The sequence below is a fragment of the Podarcis gaigeae genome, assembly GCF_964106915.1.
Source record: "Podarcis gaigeae genome assembly, chromosome: 3".
NCBI classification, from domain to species: Eukaryota; Metazoa; Chordata; class Lepidosauria; order Squamata; family Lacertidae; genus Podarcis; species Podarcis gaigeae.
Genome location: NC_139680.1, coordinates 25,867,076 through 25,889,501, shown reverse-complemented (window position 1 = coordinate 25,889,501; position 22,426 = coordinate 25,867,076). Strand labels below are relative to the sequence as shown.

At 42.8% G+C, this 22,426-nt stretch overlaps 1 protein-coding gene and 1 long non-coding RNA gene across 4 annotated transcripts in view; one reads left to right on the top strand and one right to left on the bottom strand.

The window, feature by feature from the left end:
* The window catches only part of PXDN (peroxidasin), a 78,296-nt gene extending 72,558 nt beyond the window's left edge, over positions 1–5,738 (top strand). For 2 of the 3 annotated variants that reach the window (XM_083729910.1, XM_083729909.1), the window contains 2 exons: positions 205–318; positions 1,249–5,738. In XM_083729910.1, coding sequence (XP_083586036.1) covers positions 205–318; positions 1,249–1,374 — 240 coding nt within the window. In that variant the 3' untranslated portion in view covers positions 1,375–5,738. The remainder of the gene's footprint in view (positions 1–204; positions 319–1,248) is intronic. The other variant, XR_014561900.1, reaches the window with a different exon arrangement.
* The window catches only part of LOC310840680, a 55,365-nt gene that overhangs the window by 2,910 nt on the left and 30,029 nt on the right, over positions 1–22,426 (bottom strand). The gene's annotated exons all lie outside the window — the stretch shown is intronic.

Sequence of the window (22,426 nt, the reverse complement as noted above, 5' to 3'; positions counted from 1 at the left end):
AATGTGACATTAAATGCATCCTTCAGCCTCCACAACCAGCCAGGAACCCTATTGGACTGCGCCTCTCAGTAAAACAAACTAGATACAATTTGAGTACTTAAGAGAAGGCTGTGTTTCTGTGGTTTTACTGGCTTGCATACGAAAGGAAATGAGAATGCTTTTAGTATACAGATAGCTAAACAAGGATTTCCTGCCTTTCTTCAGATAAAGAAACTTGAATCACGGCTCAGTAGATCTGAATGCACTGACGAAAAGGGTAAATCTTATTCCAGTAACGAAACCTGGAAAAAAGACCCGTGCACCACGTGCGAATGCAAAGTGAGTAATCAGAATATTCATTTTCATGGTTTTAATATGGCGTCTCCACGCTTACCTAGACATGGCTCATTGTGTTCAGTGGGGTGTATTCCCAAGTAAGCATGAATAGGGTTCCAACATCATACTGATTTTGCAGTGTTCTCAATTGTAAATAAAGGTAATTGCCATTGCAGTTTCTGCACTTGCAAACTGAAGAAGTGAGAATAATGAATACAGCTGGAACTTTGATTGCTGTTTTGGCCTCAACAGTTTTCACTGCCAGCAAGACAAGCTTCTGTTCAGTCAGTCTACTGGCTTGTCTTCTCACCAAAGGAGCTACTGCCAGAACAGTATGGAAATGGGCACAGAAATTGGCTTCCTAAGAATCCCAGCTTTATTTTATTTTATTTTGAAGAGCCAGCCCTTAGTTCTTACAGCTGTAAAATGTTTTGAGCAATGCCTGCTAATGTTTCAGAAACCAAAGGCATGGTTGAAATTTGCTAGTGTGGTTTGGGTAGGGCCTTGCTAGAGGAGTTCTGTTTCCTACCCCTTCCCCAAACTAGTGAAATCTGGTAATGCAGATTACTGAATAAACAGTGCAGAAGAAGATTCCTGAAATTTCTTCCAATTTAACTCAAATTACACAATTCATACAATTCAAACTCTTGAAGATTTTTCAGGATAAGCTACCTATTATCTCTATGTCCATTGGACTGAAGAGAGTCTAATACACTGAAGTGTGGGTTAGGGACAATAACTTTAAACAGTGCTGACATTAATAACCATTAGATTAAATGTGGGTTCTGTGGTAGAAAACTGATTAAATGAGTGATCTTAGTAGCTCATGGCATAATGCCAGTTGTGGGGGAATATTTGCTGAATAATGTCACTGGCTATTGAACACTTTATTAGGATGTGTGCTAAGCTGTTGCTATAATTTTCCTAACACAGGTTGGCCAGATAACCTGTTATGTGGAATCGTGTCCACCGAACGATTGTGCAACACCTGTGAAGCTTAAAGGAGTTTGCTGTCCTGTCTGCTTAAAACAAACTGTTAGCAAGGAAAATAAGCTCTAAGCCTGCTTTGCAATGGTCACAATACAAGTCATATGGATATCTGCTGATGGCAAAATACAGGTAACAATAGGCATAAAACCACAACAGGGCGTTTGCAGGACAGCATTCAAATGATGGTGTAACAATGTAAGGAAATGTATTATTTTACATGCTTGCCCACTGAAAAACCACCATGTAAAAGTATTGAAAGGGAATACACAGGACAGGACAGGACAATCTTCTCAGGTTCAACAAACTGAAAACTTGGTGCTACTTTTTAAAGACTCCTTTGTCAAGTGGTTTTGAGTCTTATTAGGCTGGCTTTTATTTCTCCATACACTGGCCAAAGGAAGTCAGGAGCCATTTATTAGGACGAAGAGGGCCACAGCTTTTGTTTTTAAAATACTGTGCGATAGTCCAGTGTTGATAGTCTAGCATGCCTTCTGTCAAATACCTTGATGGAGCTAGTTTGTCTTTCTGAGACCCTTAGTCTACTTATTTAGCTACTCACATCATGTCTTTACAGCATTCACTCAGTATTTACTCAATATTCTGTGGCAGTGCCAATTCTAAAGGAGGATGAGGGTAGAGAACACAAATTTTGCTGTGATTTTCTCCCGCATCTCTTTTCTGCCCTATCCACTGTCCACAGTTGCCCTTCTTTATTTCTCTGTTCAATACCTGGAAGATGATTAGAAATCATAGGCATCAAATATGTGTTCAGCCTTGCACTGTGTAACGTAATTCAAAAGTCTGTGTACTCATGAAAGAAAAGGCACTGCTGCAATACAACAGCAATAACAAAAAAGAGGCTGCTCTGACTACTGCACATTGAGCTAAACCTGAGATAGGACTTACCTGACTTTTCTGGACACTTCTGGCCTCATTTGCAGTGTTTGCCCTTGAGAAAATATTGTTTGGATTGGACCATAGAGGGTTCCTACTGCTTATCTGATGTTATAAATGGGATAAAATGCCCTACCCCTCCAGCACTGCAAACCATAGGGCACTGAAGCAGTACAGTAATAGCAAATCCTCTTATCAGAGCTTAATTTCTAGGGGTGGGGAAATACATTCTAGAACTCAGATTTCCAAAAGCACCATCGTCCCATCTGGAATATTTTTTCTAGAAAAAGAGGTGCCGGCATGAACTCAGCATGAACGCCTCCCTTGTTCTCTTAAAATGCCAATGGCACCCACCTGAGAGGTGCTGGAACTTGAGTTCCAGCTGAAAAACAAACAAACCCTGCATATAGAGATTCTCTGTAGTTACTCAGTGGTAGCATTTCCACCTGTTCAAGATTGCTTTCCCCTGGAGTACTTCATATATCCCCTGCTGCTGCTTGTATGGATGCAAGGACTGAACTTTGGTGAGCTCTAGCAGATATAATTCCCTCTATTTGTGATGCTATGATGCAAATGTCGTAGCTTATATTGTGAAAATGGCACTACACACATATACGAGAGAGAGAGAGAGTTTTTAGCTGGCTTGGAGGATTCCCAAGGTTTGGAGACGTATACTAATATTAAGGGGAAATCCCTGAAATTGGGATGTGAGGCAAAGACTGCCCAATGGGGTCTGTGCATCCTGACTTGCCATGGAATACTAAATTCCTGTTGCAGTGGTAGAAATATCATGTGCAAGAGGAAATAAAATGGGAGACAAGGGGGGCATGTCTAACTGACTGGGAACAGTGAACAGAAGCCCCCCATGCTGCAACCTTTTGTTTTTAATATGATGCCCTCTAATTTTGGAGTCATTTTGCTCTTAAAAAGCATAGCTGAATGGGCATCCCCTCCCCCCACCCCCAAGAATCAGACCTATGTCAGATTCACTCTCGATTTAGGTCCTGCATTGTGCCTGAAGCTGCTACATGTCTTCCCAGTGAGACTCCTTTCCCCATTAATAGCTGCCTGTCAGTGAATTTGGATTATCTTGGAATCAAGGTACAAGGATTGTGAAAGCTTCTTTAGTCCTATTTCTGCTGCCTTGTGTGGTTGTTAAAAAGCGTATCATTCCCCAGTATCTTATTTCTCAAGGGTACGGTGTACGCATCCTCTTCTATCTTCTAGTATGGTATTCCATGGTATTGTCATGGAATGTGAAAGTAAAAACAAAAGGTGTGCAGATAGAAAAGGGCAGGCCCATTTAAGCTAAGGGAGTGGAGAAATTATAGTGAAGCACAGCTTAGTGAAGAGCACTAAATGACACCTACCTACTGAATTGTTCTAAAAAACTTGCTCCTGTAGATCTGTACCATGGCGTGATTTGTGAAAAACCCATCCGACAGAAGGCCTACCAAATAGAGATTAGCTGTTCCTTTACAAACTTTATTTTAAAAATATGGTTTCATTTAAGGGTTTTTTTCCATAATGCATGGTGCCTGTTTCGCGCCCCACCCCCATAGTCCTTGTGTCAAAATCATGTTAATGATTACTTTTTTGTGAATCTGTGTGCCCAGTTAAGAGGTAAAAAAAAAAAAGCACTGTCGAATGTACGTCTACATTAACTTGCCATTGTTTACCTTTGTATTTTCAACTTTGCCTCTTTATAACCAACATGTATTATTGCATACAGTGAAGGAAAACTCTCATACCTCATTTGACAGACATGTTTGGTTTCTTAAATGGTGCTTTTCCAGAAAACAAGCCTTAATTCCCTGGAATATAGCAGTGTTCTTCAAGTCCTGACACTCTCACTCTCTTTTCTAACCAATGCTAAAGACAAAGTCACTGATTGCTAAGTTAAATCATTAGGATTTAAGGATCAGGGACTTAAAAAAGCAATGCCATATCGAAAAAGAGGGGAGGGGGCAAATACAGGAACCTTTTCAACTTGCTTAATAATTTTGTTTGATAATACAGAAGTGCATTAAATAAAGCCAGTCTAATAATATTTTGGTACATCAGCTCCCTCGCATAAATCATTTGCTATCTATCAGATTGTGCATTGCCAAATTAGCCAAGAAACCTGTTTGATGGAGACAGCAACTGTGTCTCTATATGGTGGTGTTAGGCAAAGTGGAGTGCATACAACATCATGATTGCAATCCTAAACACACTTACAGAGCAATCCTAACCAGACCAGGGACAATAGGAGCCTGAGAGCCAAAGCTCTACCAGCCGGGATGGAAAGCTGAAGATGGGGTTGGGGTTTTTTTTTTTACATTTTTTTGCTGTTCCACTGCCAAGGCTGGAATAGCTGAGGAGCTCAGCAACCCTAGGCTGCTGAGGGTTCTGCGGGCTTTGGATCCCAAAGATTCAAAGTTTCTGGCACCTTGCTTTGAAATTCCCTGTTTCAGGACTTATTGGCAGCATACCAACCTCTGCTACAAATGGACATACACACAACATACTTCTGGACAGAGCCCTGCACTCTATCTTAAATCGCTAACTAACAGGGATGGGATTGGATTGCAGTCTATGAAGACTCCATGAAACACAGCAGGACTTACTTCTGAGTAAACATGCACAGGTTTGTACTGTGAGGCAATTTCATACACAAATATTTGGCTTTGTGCCATTACAGCAAAATACCTATTTTTATGTGTTATATTTAAATTTGGAGTTTAATTCTTAAGGTCTTTCAGTGCACGAAAATATTTTGTTTTATTGAAAATCCAGACCCCAGCTGTGCTTTCCAAGCTGCTATCTAAAATTCTTACAAACTTGGACAGATTTCGAAACAAGGGCTAGAACAATAACAAGCATATTGGTGGCTAGAGGAAGTTTTTTAATGTTACCAATCACCCTTAATTTTCAATTCTGTATTGTTTTAAAAGAGGGGAGGGGAAAAACCTGCTCAGGTATTTTAGGTTGTAATGCTATAACCATATACCTGAGAGTAAGTCCCATTAAATTCAATGGGTCCTACTTCTGTATACAATTGTAGTGTCGGCCACTTTAGTATTTTCCATGTATTCATTAACCAAATATACCTCTGTTTTCCCTTGTTAAATAAAGCAGATATCTAATCAGTATTTGCCAAATTAGTATGTAAAATTATACAGTTTCCAGCATTTATTACCACTAAACCTCTGGTGGTAAACTGGATTAGGAAATAGATCTCATTCTAATTTTTTTTTTAAAAAAAAAAATTCAAACATTGTACAAATGAATATCTTTTTCTTTTTCTTTTTACATTTTCTGCTGATTAAAGCCTATGTAACATTTTAAGACAGTGGCCAATGGCCGAATGATCATTTTTCTCAGTATTTCTTCAGTTGCAATTGTTCCATATTTATTTACTTTTTTTATAAAAAAAAAAACTCCTACCAAAAGTGAAGTCTTAGTTATTTTTATTGTACTAAATAAATCTACCAAAGAATTGTTTGCACTGTTATGAATGCTTCTCAGTTACAATAAACAGGTCACATTTTTTAAAAGAGTCATGGGTAATTATTTAAATGAATCTGCTTGCATGTCAGTTTGTCAGTGCATGGTGTGCCCTGTTGATGTAGGACAATATCACTAATTACAGGTAACCAGGCACACATTTACCAATTGGGCTGTTGAGTTAATGGCATCCCTGCCTGGCTTCAACAGTTGCACACACATGAACATGTTGGCTATTTGCAGTTTAGTAGTGCTGCAGAGAGCTTGCTGGGGAGACCATGCATTAAAAAGGGACTCAAAAATAACTTAAACAAGGTTTTAATAACAAAAACAAAAACTCCTTATACACTAAATACATCAACAACAAACCAGACTCAACCACCAACCCATCCCCCAGGGTAAGGAGCTAGGTGCGGCTCCTTATACAGTGGTGCCTCACAAGACGAAAAGAATCCGTTCCGTCTAGCGGTTTTTTCGTCTTGCGAAGCAAGCCCATTGACAGCTTAGCAGATTAGCGCTACAGCGGTCTAGCGGCTTCTAGCGATCAGCTGTTAAGCGGCTTATGAGCGGATCAGCTGTTAAGCGGCTTAGGAAAAGGGGGGGGAAGCAAAAATAACCCACAGGAACTTGCAAGATTTTTTCGTCTTGCGAAGCAACCCCATAGGGAAATTCGTTTTGCGAAGCGCCTCCAAAACAGAAAACCCTTTCGTCTAGCGGGTTTTCCGTCTTGCGAGGCGTTCGTCTTGCGGGGCACCACTGTATATTATACCCAATTGCTGACACAGCTTGATTAACACAACCTAGCAGCACCTGCTATGTTTCACAGCTGTAAGACTGGGTCTCGTTATTTGCCCTGGCCCTGGCCCTTAAAGACATACACAACTTGTGAAACAATAATGAACCTTCACATTTTAAAGTGACCGTTCAACAGAACAAGGCCTCAGGGGCCTCTAGATCATGTGGAAAGTGAACTCTTCACTTTGTTAGAGTTGCCATTTTTCAAAAAGTTAAGCCCAGGACACCCAAAAAGTTGAGCTAATGCAAAAAACAACATTTTTTCAGCTGACTTGCCAAAGATCCAGGACACAGCACCACCTCTCGGAAATTCACCCCAGACATCAATTCCACCTTTGAAATCCTGGTAATATATGGACGTACGGCAGCCCTAACCTTGAAGGCTTCTTCACCAGCTCTCTACTTCTAAGCCCCTTTCAGTATTACTTAGATTGTATTATGAGAGGCTAACCTTATATTGAGGGATGAATCAGATGTTCTCTGGGCACCATCCCAGAGTTCTGATCCTGTGCTTCACACCAAGAACTATCAAGGTACAGCTTGTACTCCGGAAACATATCAGCATTGTTCTTTGTAATTCTGTACACTTTCAACTTTCACAGATGTGAAGATCTTTTGGTATGGTAATAGACCAGAACCCCCATTGTCTACATTTCAGCTATGTTTTCCAGACTTAGTTTCCTCTTGCTAATATCATGTTCATATAAATATTACATAGGATAATTCCTAATTATTCATAAACTATAGTTACCCATTCTTCTTACCTAGACAGGTGTAAGAGTCTTTTAAACAGCCCAAGACACCATAGATTTCACCCAAGAAACAAATTCAGAACATGTAAAAGGATGAATAGCATACTGAAAAGACATTCTGTCATCTCATATTTTCCATTTCATGGTTTGGGCCTGCACACTAGATACTGCTTATCTGCGATGTATTACTCCGATGGAAACATTCTCCAAACCTCTTAATCAGTTTAGATATGAGTATTGTTCCCGCCATACCAACGCAATCACATTGCCTAAACATACACTGCAGACAGAGCTGGGATGTGCTTCAAGGATTTTGCCCTCTAAAACATATTTCTGGGTGTCTCATTCTGAGATTACTACTATACCAGTGATGGGGAACCTGTGACCCTCCAGATGTGCTTCTATTCTGGGTGCCTTCGGCCCCAACCAGTATGGCCATGGGTCAGGAATGATGGGAGTTGTGGCCCTCCAAATGTTGGACTACAAGTTCCCCTTACCCGAAATACGTGTAAATCAGAGGAGGGCAACCTTACGCATGGGGGGGGGGGGCAAATGCAGGAATCTCCAGAGCCAAACAACTCCTCCTCCGGTCACACCACTCTCCACCGTCTATACCCCTCACTGACCCTGCTCCATGTCATCCTCAAGCACTTTTTCCTGGCTGGCGTGTGTCATTGGACTGTGATATTTCATCTTGTTTGTTTGAATGGGCAATGGAGAGATTTGGCCTATTGGACAAAGGTAAGTGCCACATCCAGTGCTCCACCCACTTCTGCCATTGGATCCCATCTACCATTGGCATGTAGTCCTTAGAAGGTTGTCCAGGATAGAATGCTGCCCCTAGGCTGATTCTCCATCCCTAACGTACAGCAATGTCATTAATTGCCACTTTTGGCACTTCCTATATGCCCTTTGTGCATGTAACAGTTGGCCAGGAAAATATTGGCCTATTTGGGGGGTGAGGTGCTTTTAGGTCAGCTGCTAGAAAAGCAATTGCTGGATTAAAAACAACACTGAGGAGCATAAACTGAAAGGTGCATATCTTAGATTAGTAGACAGTTTCAATGACCTAAACAGAGAAAACAGATGCACTCTGTTAAGAGCCAAGAGAGGAGGAAGAACAGGAAATAGAAGAGGCTTTAAAAGGCTGCTCTGGAAGGGGTGAGAAAACCTGGAGGAAACAGCAGGAGAGAGAAACTCTTGAGAAAATCCTGGCTTTTGTGGAAAGAGAAAACAATCATCCTTGGGAAATTACCACTGCTCTTTAGCCATTGGACTTCTAGAAGTAAAGGTCATCAGTTATTATCACCATTGTGGCTGACCTTGAAGACAAAATGAACAACTCTGGCTCAGAGCATGCTGGATTTACGCACTTCAGTCGAACACATAGATCTGACCTAAAGCATCCCCACTGCCCTCAGGCCATGGAGGAGAAAGCCTATAATGAAGCATGTTCTCTGCGATTGTGGAGCTGCCTAAAAGGCATATAATACAAAATGGCCGACAGCGTGCAAGGAGCAACACTAGCAAAACAAACCCAAAGCACTATAGATGTAAATAGAAATAAGGAGGCAGGAACTATCTGGAGAAACCTATGATGTACTGATCTATACTGACACAGTGAGATGTATTGAGCATATGTGATGTGCCAGTGATTTTTGAAAAAAATATTTCTAATCCTGTGGTCCCTGGGAGGGTGTCCCCAGGGCCATAGTAAGCATTGACTCTAACTCTCCAAGGGCTGGGGGTGGGGGAAAGAAGGAAAACCCAGTTAGCTGCCTTATTCCGAGTCAGATCACTGCTCCATCTAGCTCAGCATTATCTGCCCTGACTGGCAGGGAATCTCCAAGATTTCAGATTTCCATCTGGTTCTTTCTATCTGGCAATGCCAGGGATGAAACTAGAGTCCTTCTGCATGCAAAGGAGATGCTCTTTCAAGCAGTTCTCCAGCTGAATTGCTCCTATCAGAAGAACCTCAATCAAATCTTTGACCCGGAAGTGTCCTCGGACGGCACCGGCTCACGGCCTCTAGAGTGAGATGAGCACACAACCCTAGAGTCGGACACGACTGGCCCGTACGGGCAGGGGTACCTTTACCTTTATACGCAGAAACACCCTAAAGAATCCTCATCTAGATTAGACTGTAATTACTTTGGAGCGTGTGGTTAGAAATGCGAGATACGGCTAGCTTGGCCATGAGATATGGCTAGCCTGCTCAGTTGTCCCCTTTTTACCTTCACTCTCCACAGAATTCGCAAGGACCAGAGCCAGCTAGTTTACCTTTCCCCTCCTTTGTTATCGTTCCCTTTGTGCTACTTGGCTCTCTTTCCACATGTTTTGAACGGTAACTTCAGCATACTTTTCCTGGTAAATTGCAGAGATCCTTTTCCTCTGCCTCCCCTTTGGAATGTCTGGTTTTCTCATAATATATTTTCCACTTGTCCCAAGATCAGCTTTTTGCTTCAGCTGTTGCCATAGGGATAACGAAAGACTTTCAACAGACTCTTGCTGTAGCAGGTTTTCGTTTTGCATGAGGGCAGCTATGATATTCCTCACCATATGGACGCAGAGTTGTTTTTATTGTTAAAGGTGTTGCCTCCGTGAACATTCGGACACGTTGCCAAAATTGGCAAGCGGCGGACATCACTTCACTGGCTTGTTCTTTCCAGCCTTTGTCAAGGCGCTTTGAGGAAATACAACTTTGGTATTGTTCTTCCTTATGCAGATCTGAAAGCTGAGATTTCCCATAGGGCAGCTACTCTTGTCAGCTTTTGTGTCTCCTGCTGTTCCTGTAAGATCTACCAGATGTTTACCAGGCTTATTCAACTTTAATTCAAGTCAACACAAAAGGCTCTTTATTTGTGTGTCAGGAGCCCTGAAGCAGGGAAAAACCCTTGCTGCAAGTAATCCATTAAAATAGATCAAAGGGACGGACACACACACACAGCTATACCTTAAGCTATGAGTTTCCAATTTAAGCAGAATGTAATAGAAGGGAAGCACCCACAAAGAGACACTAAGGACTCATCCTCACTGTTGTTTAATGTGGGTAGTGAGCTTCCCGTTAATTCTCTGTGGTCCATATGGCTACAGTGATTCTCCAAATCACTGCCTTCCCACACTTTTGACCTTCCTTGATCTGGACTTTCTCATACCAGGGATGTTCCAAAAGGGGAGAGGATATGAGAAAATCCAGATTGAGACAGAGGAAAGTGTAGGAAAGCAGTGATTTGGAGGACAAAGTCATATGGACAACAGAGAATTATAAGAATTTAAGGTCTCAAATATATAAATTAAATGTTCATAAATTTAAAAGGCAAACACATAAGTATATGGTCCAGATAGGTAGCCGTGTTGGTCTGCCATAGTCAAAACAGTGTATCTGAAGAAGTGTGCATGCACACGAAAGCTCATACCAAGAACTAACTTAGTTGGTCTTTAAGGTGCTACTGGAAGGAATTTTTTTGTTTTGACATAAGTATATAAACCATGTGTCTGAAATTGTACAGGACAGCAATCCTGAAACCATTTTGACTCTCCCAAATTGACCTCAAATGTTTCTCTGCAAGAAGGAAAGAAATGGGAAAGCCGCTCCATTGTATTTTGCTTACCTGTCTTTAGGGCGTCTTTGTGTATGAATAGGGTGAGCCTGTGACCAGGATCCAGGAATTAAAGTATTTACCATCACAAAAGAATGGCCGGGCTGCCCAAGTAAAGCAATCAATGACCATTGCCAGGTATCCTAGCCTGGCAGACAGGATTTCTATTGTCGGATTTCTGTGTGGAAGTGGCTGTTTGACCTATGTCAATAAGTGCTGCTGCACTAATTGGGAGATACCGAGATATTGGAAAATGAAAATAATTGTTTGAAAATGGTATTTATAAGCTCTATTGAAATAACACAAGAATGAGCTGAATTATTCTCCAGTTTTGACCTTTTGAACTGGCTCCTAGTTTTCAAAAAGCACTTTCACTCCCCCGTAATGAAAATACAGAATCGATAGTACCAGCATGGTACTCCAACTCCCATCCTTCCTCAGCGCTGGCCATGCTGCCTGGGGGGTTAATGGGAGCTGAAGATCTGAAGAGCACTGTGTTGACTATCCCTGCTATATGACGTGACTCATCTACTGCCTACACACAGCTATTGGAGTCTAACCATGATCCCGAGTCTTTTCTCCCCTTTTTCTGTACTTCTGTATTTGCTCTTTTGTTTCCGAACTTCAGTTCCAGACAGTTTCCAGTCTCCTTAAATCAAAGTTCTCTAAAATTTGTCTCTTAGGATGGAATATGTATCTCCTAAAATCAGGCAATCTGCCAGGTACTTGACACCTCTGGGGTTGTTTTTTAGTAGTCCCAGGTAAAGGTAAAGAGACCCCTGACCATTAGGTCCAGTTGTGGCCGATTCTGGGGTTGCGGCGCTCATCTCACTTTATTGGCCGAGGGAGCCGGCGTACAGCTTCCGGGTCATGTGGCCAGCATGACTAAGCCGCTTCTGGTGAACCAGAGCAGTGCACAGAAATGCCGTTCACCTTCCCGCCAGAGCGGTACCTATTTATCTACTTGCACTTTGAGGTGCTTTCGAACTGCTAGGTTGGCAGGAGCACGGACCGAGCAACGGGAGCTCAGTAGTCCCAGAGAGACAGCAAAAACAGAAGTTTTATGGATCTTCCACTGAGCCCTCATTCTTAGTTGGCAGCTTGTGTTGAACTTCTTGCATTGCAAGTTGTACGGACCTGTCTTAACTATTCAAGCAGTTTTCCTGGGTGTAGCAAAACTATCTGCAGCCAGGATGCAGCAAATATTATTTCCTGTGCTGTGGCCCTCCAGATGTTGTCAGACGACAAATTCCATCATCCCTGACCACTTGCCATGCAACTGGGGGCTTATGGGAGTTGGAGTCTGAGAACTTCTGGAAGGCCACAGGTTTCAGCTCACTACCCTGAAGTGTGGGCATTGAACTATGCTTCTATACAGTCTAAAATACTTAGCTCCCACTATCCTATCCATTATAAGAGGAAGTCATATAAGCAATGACTGCCTTTGCCAAGCATCTATAAGTTTGGTCTCTTATTAGCCTCTGGAAATGTCGAACTGTTGACGGGATCCTGTAAATTACATATACCTGTAAGACGTGGGACTTTGTGCAGAATTAGGTGGACTAGAGAAAGAGAAATACGATGTGTAAAATAAGGTTCTAGTCCTCGAAGTCGCAAAGAAAAAGCTTGAAAAAATACTAAAGGAAATAAAAAAAATAAGTAGCCATGTGAATCTACTGTGTCACACTAGGCTTGCCTATTAAAACCAATAATATTTCCCCCCACTTCACTGGGACTAGGCTCCTAGAACTACCATTTATTGTTTTTAAAAACAGTGACAGAGGGGAGGGAGGGATGTCAAAGCCATAGCTGTTAAAAACATAACTGGATCTTCTTCCCTGCCATCCATATGGACAAAAGGGCATTTGTTTTCTTCTTAGTATTCTTGGGGGCACAGCTTTTATCAGCATTACGGGCCAAGGTTACAGCTGTATGGGGCTGGCAGTCAGCATTAGCTGCCAAAAGGCCTGAAATCATCCATGAGCGCACAGCTGTCACCCAGTACAATGAAGTGAGGGATACATGATGAATGGCTTTGTGTGAGGTCTGCAGGGAGGAAGAGAGAATCAAGGGTATCATTGCGTGCCTGTACAGAGGGGCTGACTTGTTTAAATTACCCTGGCATTTAAAAATGATTTCTCAGATTGCAAAGATCAAATCTGTTGCCTCTGACACATTCTTGCCTGACCCTTGGCAAAAGGGAAGAGAAGAATCTCCTGTCTCATCTTGTTCCCATGCACTGTATAATTCCTAGATTTGATTCCCTCCCCCTCTTTCTTTTTCCTTTTTCCTTTTTCCTTTCTCCTCCTGTGATGAGGCTGCATTTTAATATTTTAATGTTTCAATATTTTAATGTTGTATTTTAATCTTGTTTTTAAGTTGTATTCATTCAACTTGTTTTTATTATTGCTTGTTAGCTGCCCTGAGCCCGGCCTTGGCTGGGGAGGGCGGGGTATAAATAAATATTATTATTAGTAGTAGTATTATTAGATTAGAGGTGCCATAGTGCCTATTGGCTGGCATGGAATGGCACATTTTCAGGCTTGCATGACAAGCTTCTTGGTTTCTGCCTCTCCACTCTTAATGCCTGGCTGGGGTTGGTGGGTTGGGGAGAAGAGATGGCTCAGAAATCAAGAAACAAATAATTCTTGACAACCCAGTATCCAGAAATTCGCTTCTGAATTGAACCAAAGCTGCTGGGTCTTTTTTAGAACATAATTCATCACTTGGTTAATATGTGAGGTTTTTCTCAAGTTCTGCTAAGCTCTCAGATAGAGAGAGGAGGCTAGCACTGTTAGGCAGCAGATATGTAAGTCACATTTTAACCAAAGCTTCTATCCTTATGAGATTTCTAATGTATGTGTTTTCCCTCCAAGCAGGCCCCAAGAGTGTGATATTATCACACCTGCAGTCATTCAAGGCCCAGTGATAACATAAAGAGGCATAGCTTCTAATATGTCTGTACATTGTGCTCAGGAGAGCAATTTACAATTATGATTGAGACGTGCCAAGCTGAAAAATATTAATAAATCTCATTGCAGGACTATTTCCACTTGTAATGGCATTGTAGCATTTGAGGTAGAACCATGGCTGGCTGGTTTGTCGGGATTAAATAACTGAATAATGTAGATGTATTAAAACAAACAATAGTAAAGTAAAGATTTTTAGCCAAACATTTGGTTGCTAGGTTCACATCAGTAGAACAAATTCAGACAGGCACACACTACCTCTTTGCCTTGGTTATCTGACTAGCTTCTTCATCCAAAGTTCCAGTGACAATTCATTCCTCTTTAGCAAACAGCCCTCTGGGTCATTAGGCTATATGTGACTTCTCTTTTGAGCCTCACCCTGCTCTGCTGTCTCTTGCCTTTGCACTTTCTGCCCCTTGGTTCTGGGCCCTGCCTTGACTTCGTTTCCCTCCTAGCTTCTTGCTGCCCAGATGGCAGCTTCATGGATAGAAGTTTTGGAGTGGCTTTGTGAAGGAACAGAGAATCATAGAACCATAGAGTTCGAAGGGACCCTGAGGAACATCTAGTCCAACTGGCTGCAAGGCTGGAATATGCATCTGTTCCAAATGGTTATCAACACCAAGCTCTAACCACCTGAGCTACCCAGGAAACCAAAAAGGTCATGAGCATTGGGTGTAGATATCCCTGCCCTCACTCTGATGTGAACAACACTGTCGTATAAACATGGCTTGAAACTCAGTAGGGAGGGGGACAACCTCTCCTCTTTTTAAACCACTAATTTGAACATACCCCAAGTGAAAAACTGTCTTTGTACAAAGAAGACACCAACAGAGGAACCTCTCTGCCAGGTTTGGGGATCCTTTGGCCTTCCAGAACTACAACTCCCTTCAGTTCCTGCAGACATGGCCAATGGCCAAGGAGGATAGAAGCTGCAGTTCAACAACATCTGGCAGACCAAAGGTTCCTCGCACCTGCAGTAAATGATCGATCTCCAAGCAGAAAGGACTCGAGCAACAAGCAAGCTTTCCTCTTCCTCTATATGCTTGCTCATTCAACCCCCTTCTCTTGTCATTGAGTGCTGGGCACTTCTGCAAAAAAACGAGTGGAAGACAATTTGCAGGGTCATCAACTTCCCTTTCCTTGATTTCTCCTTTCCTTCTTCATAATTCTTATGGAACTCATTAGTTTCACTACCTCGTCTTAACCCCAGCAGCTGGACCAGATCAGCTGGTGGTTAATGAAACTTACCAGTTCTGAAAGAATTATAAATGAAAAGAGAACATAATATAAGAATTATAAATGAAAAGAGAACATAATATATGGTCCAGCTCTCACTTCCATACATCACTTTAGAAGACATCTAAAGGTAGCCCTGTATAGGGAAGTTTTTTTTAATGTTGAATGTTTTATTATGTTTTAATATATGTTGGAAGTTGCCCAGAGGGGCTAGGGCAACCCAGTCAGATGGGCAGGGTATAAATAATAAAATTATTGTTAATATTCTGAAATAGGACATCCCTATTTTCATTGGGAAATGTTGGAAGCTATGCTAGCCTAGTATTTTTGTATGAACTTGCTAGATTTCTATTTTAGAAAGGAACAGCAGCAGCAGCAACAAAAGTCACTGCTTTTTCTCTGAAGCAGACAGTTTCATACTTCACATGCAAAAGAAGTGTGCAAACCTATGGTGGCGTTAGCCTTTAAAAATAAATAAATCTCAGCTCCTTTGTCTAGAGAGCTTGTGCTTTTTTAGAATGCCAGAACATTACATAAACACTCACTGGAAACAGCTGCCCAATATGGGGGGGGGGGGGGAGAGAACGCAACTCTCTTGGAGCAGCCTGCGCATTTGGCAACTGTCTCGCGTTTCCAAAGAAACTTGCGCTGCCAAAAAGGATGTGATGTGTTAGGGACTAGCAATGAGAGAAACCCCTGCAGATCACACAACAGTACAACCCACAACTTTCTCTCCAGACCATATCGCATAAAATATGCTGTCTTATACCTGACTACGAGAAGGCTAATGGTAACAATTCACGAAAATAAAAAATGTAAGCAGTGTTTCCCCCCAAAACAATGTTGTTTTTAGATGCTAATAAAATGAACTCTAGCTTTGGATCATGCGCAAGCTACACAAAAGCAATGTTTGGAAGAAATATATAGATATTTAAACTTACAAGTTTGTGACTTTTAGCATGGTGCTTGTTTTGGGGTAAGGGGATGTACTAGGGGATTTAAATGGCTGTGGAAATTTAAAACATACATCCCACCCAATAACCGTGGGAACCTTAGTTTGCTAAGGATGCTAGGAATTGTAGCTCTGTAAGTAGCAAACTACAGTTTCCAGGATTCATGAAGGGGTGCTTTAAATGTGTGGTGCGTAGCAGTCAAGGATAGCCTTTTTTCAGGAACACTTTCCTTGTGGCCTGAATATTGGAGACTCATAGTGCCACCTGTAATGAGCTGTTCATAAAAAGGTGCTTCACCTTTTTATGATTTGTCAGAGGTACTGCAGAAGGGGGGCCGGTGAATATGTCCTCCATTCAAAAAAGAACAATGCTGACCCAGTTAGAAGGCCCTTGCTCTGAACTGGCACTTTGGCATCATCCTGCTCACTATGGGATCCCTGATTGGCTGTGACCATTTCCGATTAAAAGAGAAAGCTTGGCTTGAGAGCGGGAAATTGTGCCTAAACAATTTCCAGTCATGCAGCCGAGAGCCAGCCCTGAAAATAAATAAATAAAAAAAGCTGAATTACAATAAGCAGAGGCAGTGTTGGGGGGGGGGGACATTTCAGCCTCCTGCCTCGAAAGCACCATTTTTGTGCCAAAAATATGTGCAGGAAAATATTTCATTCAGCTCTAGTTCATCATGGTTCAGCGCATGGCAAACAATGGTTTATAAAGGCAGTGTCAAAGGCCTCCCAATATCTTGGCTAGATGTTTGTGCCAGGTCAGAAATTTTTTTTACCAGTCTTTTCCAGCCAACTTTTCTCTATCTTCTATCCACATTCAAAGTGCAAAGTGGGGCTCAGGCAAGGGGAGTGTTCCAATGTGTTGCAAATAGCTACAAACTAAGCCTGATGTTTTCCAGACATAGATGGGGTCACAGCGCACAGCTAGAGCATATGCTTTAGATTCAGGTGTGTCGCAGGTTCAATCCCTGTCATCTCGAAGTAGGACTGAGAAAGACTTCTCTATGAAGCCCTGGAGAGTTGGGAGATTCCCATGTTCCTAGAACCAAATATATTGTTATTGGCCACCCCAACCCCTGCTGAGCAGTGAGAGGTTCCAGAAGCCTTGGCACTTAAGCAGGGTTTAGGTTTACTTCGGAAAAACGAGGCACAGCTGAGACTGTAGCATCTTTAAGATAGATGGCTTTATGTAGACACGCCTTGATGGCGGGGAAGCGCAGAACATTATATCCGAAGTGTCTCTCTTGTTGTTTCTCTCAAGGCTTCAACAATCTTGGGTTCAGAGCAGAAGCCAGCCCCCTTTCCCATTTCTGGGTACACCCTCTCCACATGGATTTCTGCCCCTGCCCTGCTTTCAAAATCCTCCTGCAAATGGACACTTTTTCCTGTGGTGACATCACTCCCCCTGTAACCCTGGCAACCTTCCGCTCCCAATTCTTCTGTCTCTGTCCACTACTCAGAGCTAGGGGAAGGAAAGTATTTGCATAATCGCTCTTAATGGCCTGGTACTCTGCTCTCTTTGTTTCTTAATGGCATAATAATAATAATAATAATAATAATAATAATAATAATAATAATAATAATAATTTATTTATATCCCGCCCTCCCCAGCCGAAGCCGGGCTCAGAGCGGCTAACAACAGTAAAATAATACAACATTCTAAAATCATTTCATTATAAAATCAGTTCAAATCAAATTAATGGCAACCACTGGGCTAGAGTTCTGTGAGGATTGACAAAGGAAGGGGTCAGGCTGTGCCCTGGCCAAAGGCCTGGTGGAACAGCTCTGTCTTGGAGGCCCTCCGGAAAGATGTCAAGTCCCGCAGGGCCCTAGTCTCTTGTGACAGCCTCTGTCTCCTAACAGGATAAATGGTATCGCCTGTGCCTGGCATCTCTCCTTAATACTCCAAATATTAGCTAATTTTTCACTAGATTTAAGAATTTGTGGGGATCTGTCCCACCCCACAAACTCATAATAATGTAATAGTAATCCACCAGGAAAGGGAATGGGGTGATATAGGGAACATACTGGGGGGTATATTGAGAGCATGAGAGAATAGCATTTGCCTGATTTATGGGATAATTCAGCAGTTGCAAAGCAAAGACGTGGACAATCGCTAAGCCTGCTATAGGTGTGTTTCCAGCTTGTCTATCAAGCCAGTGGATCAACCATGCACTTCAGCAAGGCCTCTTTCCCTTCTTAAAACAAACACTAAGCACTAGCCATTGCACACAGCCCTGATAGCAACCCTCTTTGGAATATAACAATGTGACCCTGGTGTTCTCTTTTGGCCTTGCTTGGAAAATAAAATAAAACACTTCCCAGTCTCAGAAGCCACAATGCACTCTTGTTTCATCACCCCTGGGATTTTCTATTTTTAGAATTTCCCATATAGCGACTTCTCCTGTTCTCTACCTAGCATTTACATCAATGGGTTCTTCTTAGTTCAAACCCACAGGCAACCAGATCCACAGCAGTTTCCCTCTCTATCTTATTCTTTCCCCACTGAGCAGCTGGACCAGAGCAATGAAGAGTTTTCACGGCTTCCATCTGGCATCTCGTCCATTTATCATACAGGGAAGGAAGTCGATCTGAGCACTCATGCTGTCAGGTTAAGAACACAGGCCACCGTCTTACACTGAAGGCCCATCTAGCTCAGTGTTGTGTCTACAGGGACTGGCAGTGCCCTTCAGACAAGTGTCTTCCCCAACTCTAACTCATCTCTAACTCAACATGGGACCTTCTTCATGCAAAGCATCTGCCCACCCGCTGGTTCCTAATTTTTAATTTGGAATTCCCACACATTCCTAAAATGTGGTGCATCTATCAAAACTAAGCAACTGGAAGAACTTTCTGACTGTAAGAGCTGTTTGACAGTGGAACTGACTCCCTTGGTAGGTGGTGGGCTCTCCTTCATTGGATGTTTTTAAGCAGAGGTTGGATGGTCGTCTGTCACAGATGCTTTAGTTGAGATTCCTGCATTGCAGAGGGTTGGACAAGACGACCCTTGGCGTCCCTTCCAACTCTACAATTCTACGATTCTATCCTACCTCTCCCATAAAGAAGGCTGATCGCCGAAGAATTGAGGCTTTTGAATTATGGTGCTGGAGGAGACTCTTGAGAGTCCCATGGACTGCAAGAAGATCAAACCTATCCATTCTGAAGGAAATCAGTCATGAGTGCTCACTGGAAGGACAGATCGTGAAGCTGAGACTCCAATACTTTGGCCACCTCATGAGAAGAGAAGACTCCCTGGAAAAGACCCTGATGTTGGGAAAGATGGAGGGCACAAGGAGAAGGGGACGACAGAGCACGAGATGGTTGGACAGTGTTCTCAAAGCTACAAACATGAGTCTGACCAAACTACGGGAGGCAGTAGAAGACAGGAGTGCCTGGCGTGCTCTAGTCCATGGGGTCACAAAGACTCGGACATGACTAAACGACTAAACAACAACACCCTACCTCTCACTCCACTCCCTGCCCCATGCCAAAGACCTGGCACTGCACAAAATTGACTTCATTGTGCTATTGCCAGCTTGATCCTATAACTATTCACACATGGTAGGAACAACAATGAGCAATGGGGACATAGTAAGTGAGGGTGGCGGCAGTGGCTGCTCATTAGGCAAGAAGGCCGGGAGCCCAACAGCAGGGGGCACTAGAGCCCCAAACTGTCAGAGCCAACTACTTTTGGTTTTGTCCCCATCCTCCTCCCTGCTGAGTTTTACGAGGAGGAAGCTGACAGGCAGGGCCACCCTCTAGAGTGGTTCTCAACCTGTGGGTCCCCAGATGTTGTTGGACTACAACTCCCATCATCCCTAGCTAGCAAGGCCAGAGCTCAGGGATGATGGGAGTTGTAGTCCAACAACATCTGGGGACCCACAGGTTGAGAAAGGCTGTGTCTAGACTGATCATAAGTAAGGGTGGAGGCAGATGTGAGACTGGGCATGGTGGGGCAATGCTCCAACCAGTGGACCAACCTCCACTGGGTGTCTGTGCATAGTAGAAGGATATAAGAGCCTTACTGGATCAGGCCAAAGGTTCATCTAGTCAGCATCCTGCTCTCACAGTGGCCAACCAGATATCTCTTGAGCAGAGCCATAGCTATTGGGGTGGTGGTGGTAGCCAGGTATTTTGCCCTGGGTGAAGCCTCCAGAGTGTGTTTGTGTACACAAATGTGCATGGAGGGTGCCAAACTGAGTCTCCGACCCAGTTGAAATAAAGCCTAGTTTCACGTTTGCTCTTGAGAAGCCTGCAAATAAGATAGGAGTGCAGCAGCAACTCGTGCAGAGAGGCAAACTGCCTCTAGCAGTGAAGGTTCAGACATCTATTACCTTCTACTACCAACAACCCCCCAGCATCCTAACCACTTGAGAATTCAGGGTGTGCCCCCTGAGAATGTAAAGAGCACATTGCAACAAAAAAATCCAGCAGGATCAAGAAAGAGGCAATGCTTGAAGCGACAGTGATGACTGTTCCGCTTCCCAGTGAGAAGCTCCCCGCCCCCAACATTTTATTTTTCCCAACTTGCAGAGCAGCTGGCGCTCTCATTTGCATGGGATATTCCCTCTTGCAGCCTGCTCATTAAACATTTCTTAAATCTCCACCGTTCTCATTTTTGGCTCAGGGCTCTGCTATTATTCATTTGTACTGAGAGCCGTCAGAGCATATAATATTTCTGGTGATGTTTTAGGGTTTTAAACAGGAAGTGTTGGCTGGTTTGGGTGGCAGTGGGTGCACTTTGCAAATCTGGATGCAACAATAAATTTTAAAAATGATGTCTTTTTTTTTTTTTTTTTACTGCATGTCCAGAGTAGAGGCTGAAAGCTGGCACTATTTTCATTTCGGTGAATCAGTGCTAATATAAAGAGCTTCCCTAAAAAGGAGAAGACAATGAAGAGAAAACAGGACAAGCTGACCAAATTGATTGCGGGAAAGCTTGTTCTTCTGTAATGAGGGCAATCTTTAGCAGCAACAAATAAGTAAACTGCAAATGCATTAGAGGATATACAGTGGTAACGCTTCAGGTTACAGACTCCGCTAACCCAGAAATAGTGCTTCATGTTAAGAACTTTGCTTCAGGATGAGAACAGAAATTGTGCTCCAGCGGCACGGCAGCAGCAGGAGGCCCCATTAGCTAAAGTGGTGCTTCAGGAACAGTTTCAGGTTAAGTACAGACCTCTGAAAGGAATTAAGTACTTAACCCGAGGTACCACTGTATTTGACATGATTCAGCATAAATTCTCTTAATCACTACAATGGCTTGGAAGGGGAAATGCTGTTGCTCTGTTACTTAATAAAAGCAAAACAATCTTCGTGGACTGTTTTTCCCTGAAGCACAGCTGAACCGAGGTAACTTCTGCTCTAAGATTTCCTGGCTGGTGGTTTATGGAAGGCAATTCCAGGAAGGGTCCCCTTGAGTATTTTCCATAAACATCAAGGCGAGAGCACAACTGCATTCATATTTATGGAAGTCAAAGACAGCCAAGACAAATATCTTTGAAGATATTAAAATGATTTTGAGGGAAATTTTTTGTTACATGTATGCAGCTTTCTGGAGGTTTGGTGGATTTGCTGAAACCTGAACAGTTCCAAAGCTAGGAAGGTGCTGTAACAAAATATTTTGCAAGAAGTCCCCCCCAAAGAAATACAGTATTACCTTGGAAGTCAAACAGAATCCATTCCAGAAGTCCGTTCGACTTCCAAAATGGTTGAAAACCAAATCGCTGGTTCTGATTGGCTGCAGGAAGCCCCGTCGGTTTCCAAAAGAATTTTCACAAACCAGAACAATCACTTCTGGGTTTGCAGTGTTCGGACGCCAAAACATCCGAGTTCCAGGGCATTTGGGATCCAAGGTACTACTGTATTAGAAACAGAACAGAGAAAGCTGCTGAGTCACTGATCACTGGTCACTGAGGCCGGATCTACACTGACCTGTTTAACATTATTAGAATGATATTACATATGCCATTCTAAAACGTCACAGAGCATATTTGTTAATTACAGCATTTTTTTTACCTCGGTTTTTTCTCTGTCAAAACGCTGTCTCCCTGCTGCTGGTTGCTCTGCAGCACCCTCCGGTGTCACATTTTAATAAAGCATTATGGACGTTAAAAGTAGGACGTCATGTGTCATGTCCATACATGTTTATCAAAACCATTCCTTAACGTTAAAAACCATGAGTGTAGATCTGCTCTGAGTTGTAATTGCTCTCCAGGGTTTCAGGCAGGCAGCCTTTCCCAGTCCTACCCGGAGACGCTGGGACTGAACCTGGGAATCCAAAGCAGCTGCTCCACCATTTGAGCTACAGGCAATGACCTGATTTATGCATGTCCAATTTACACACAACCGCACGCACTTGCATCGTGGAGACCCAGAAGTGGTGGGGAAAGGGGTGGGGCAGGGGTGTAATGGGGCATAACGGGGGTG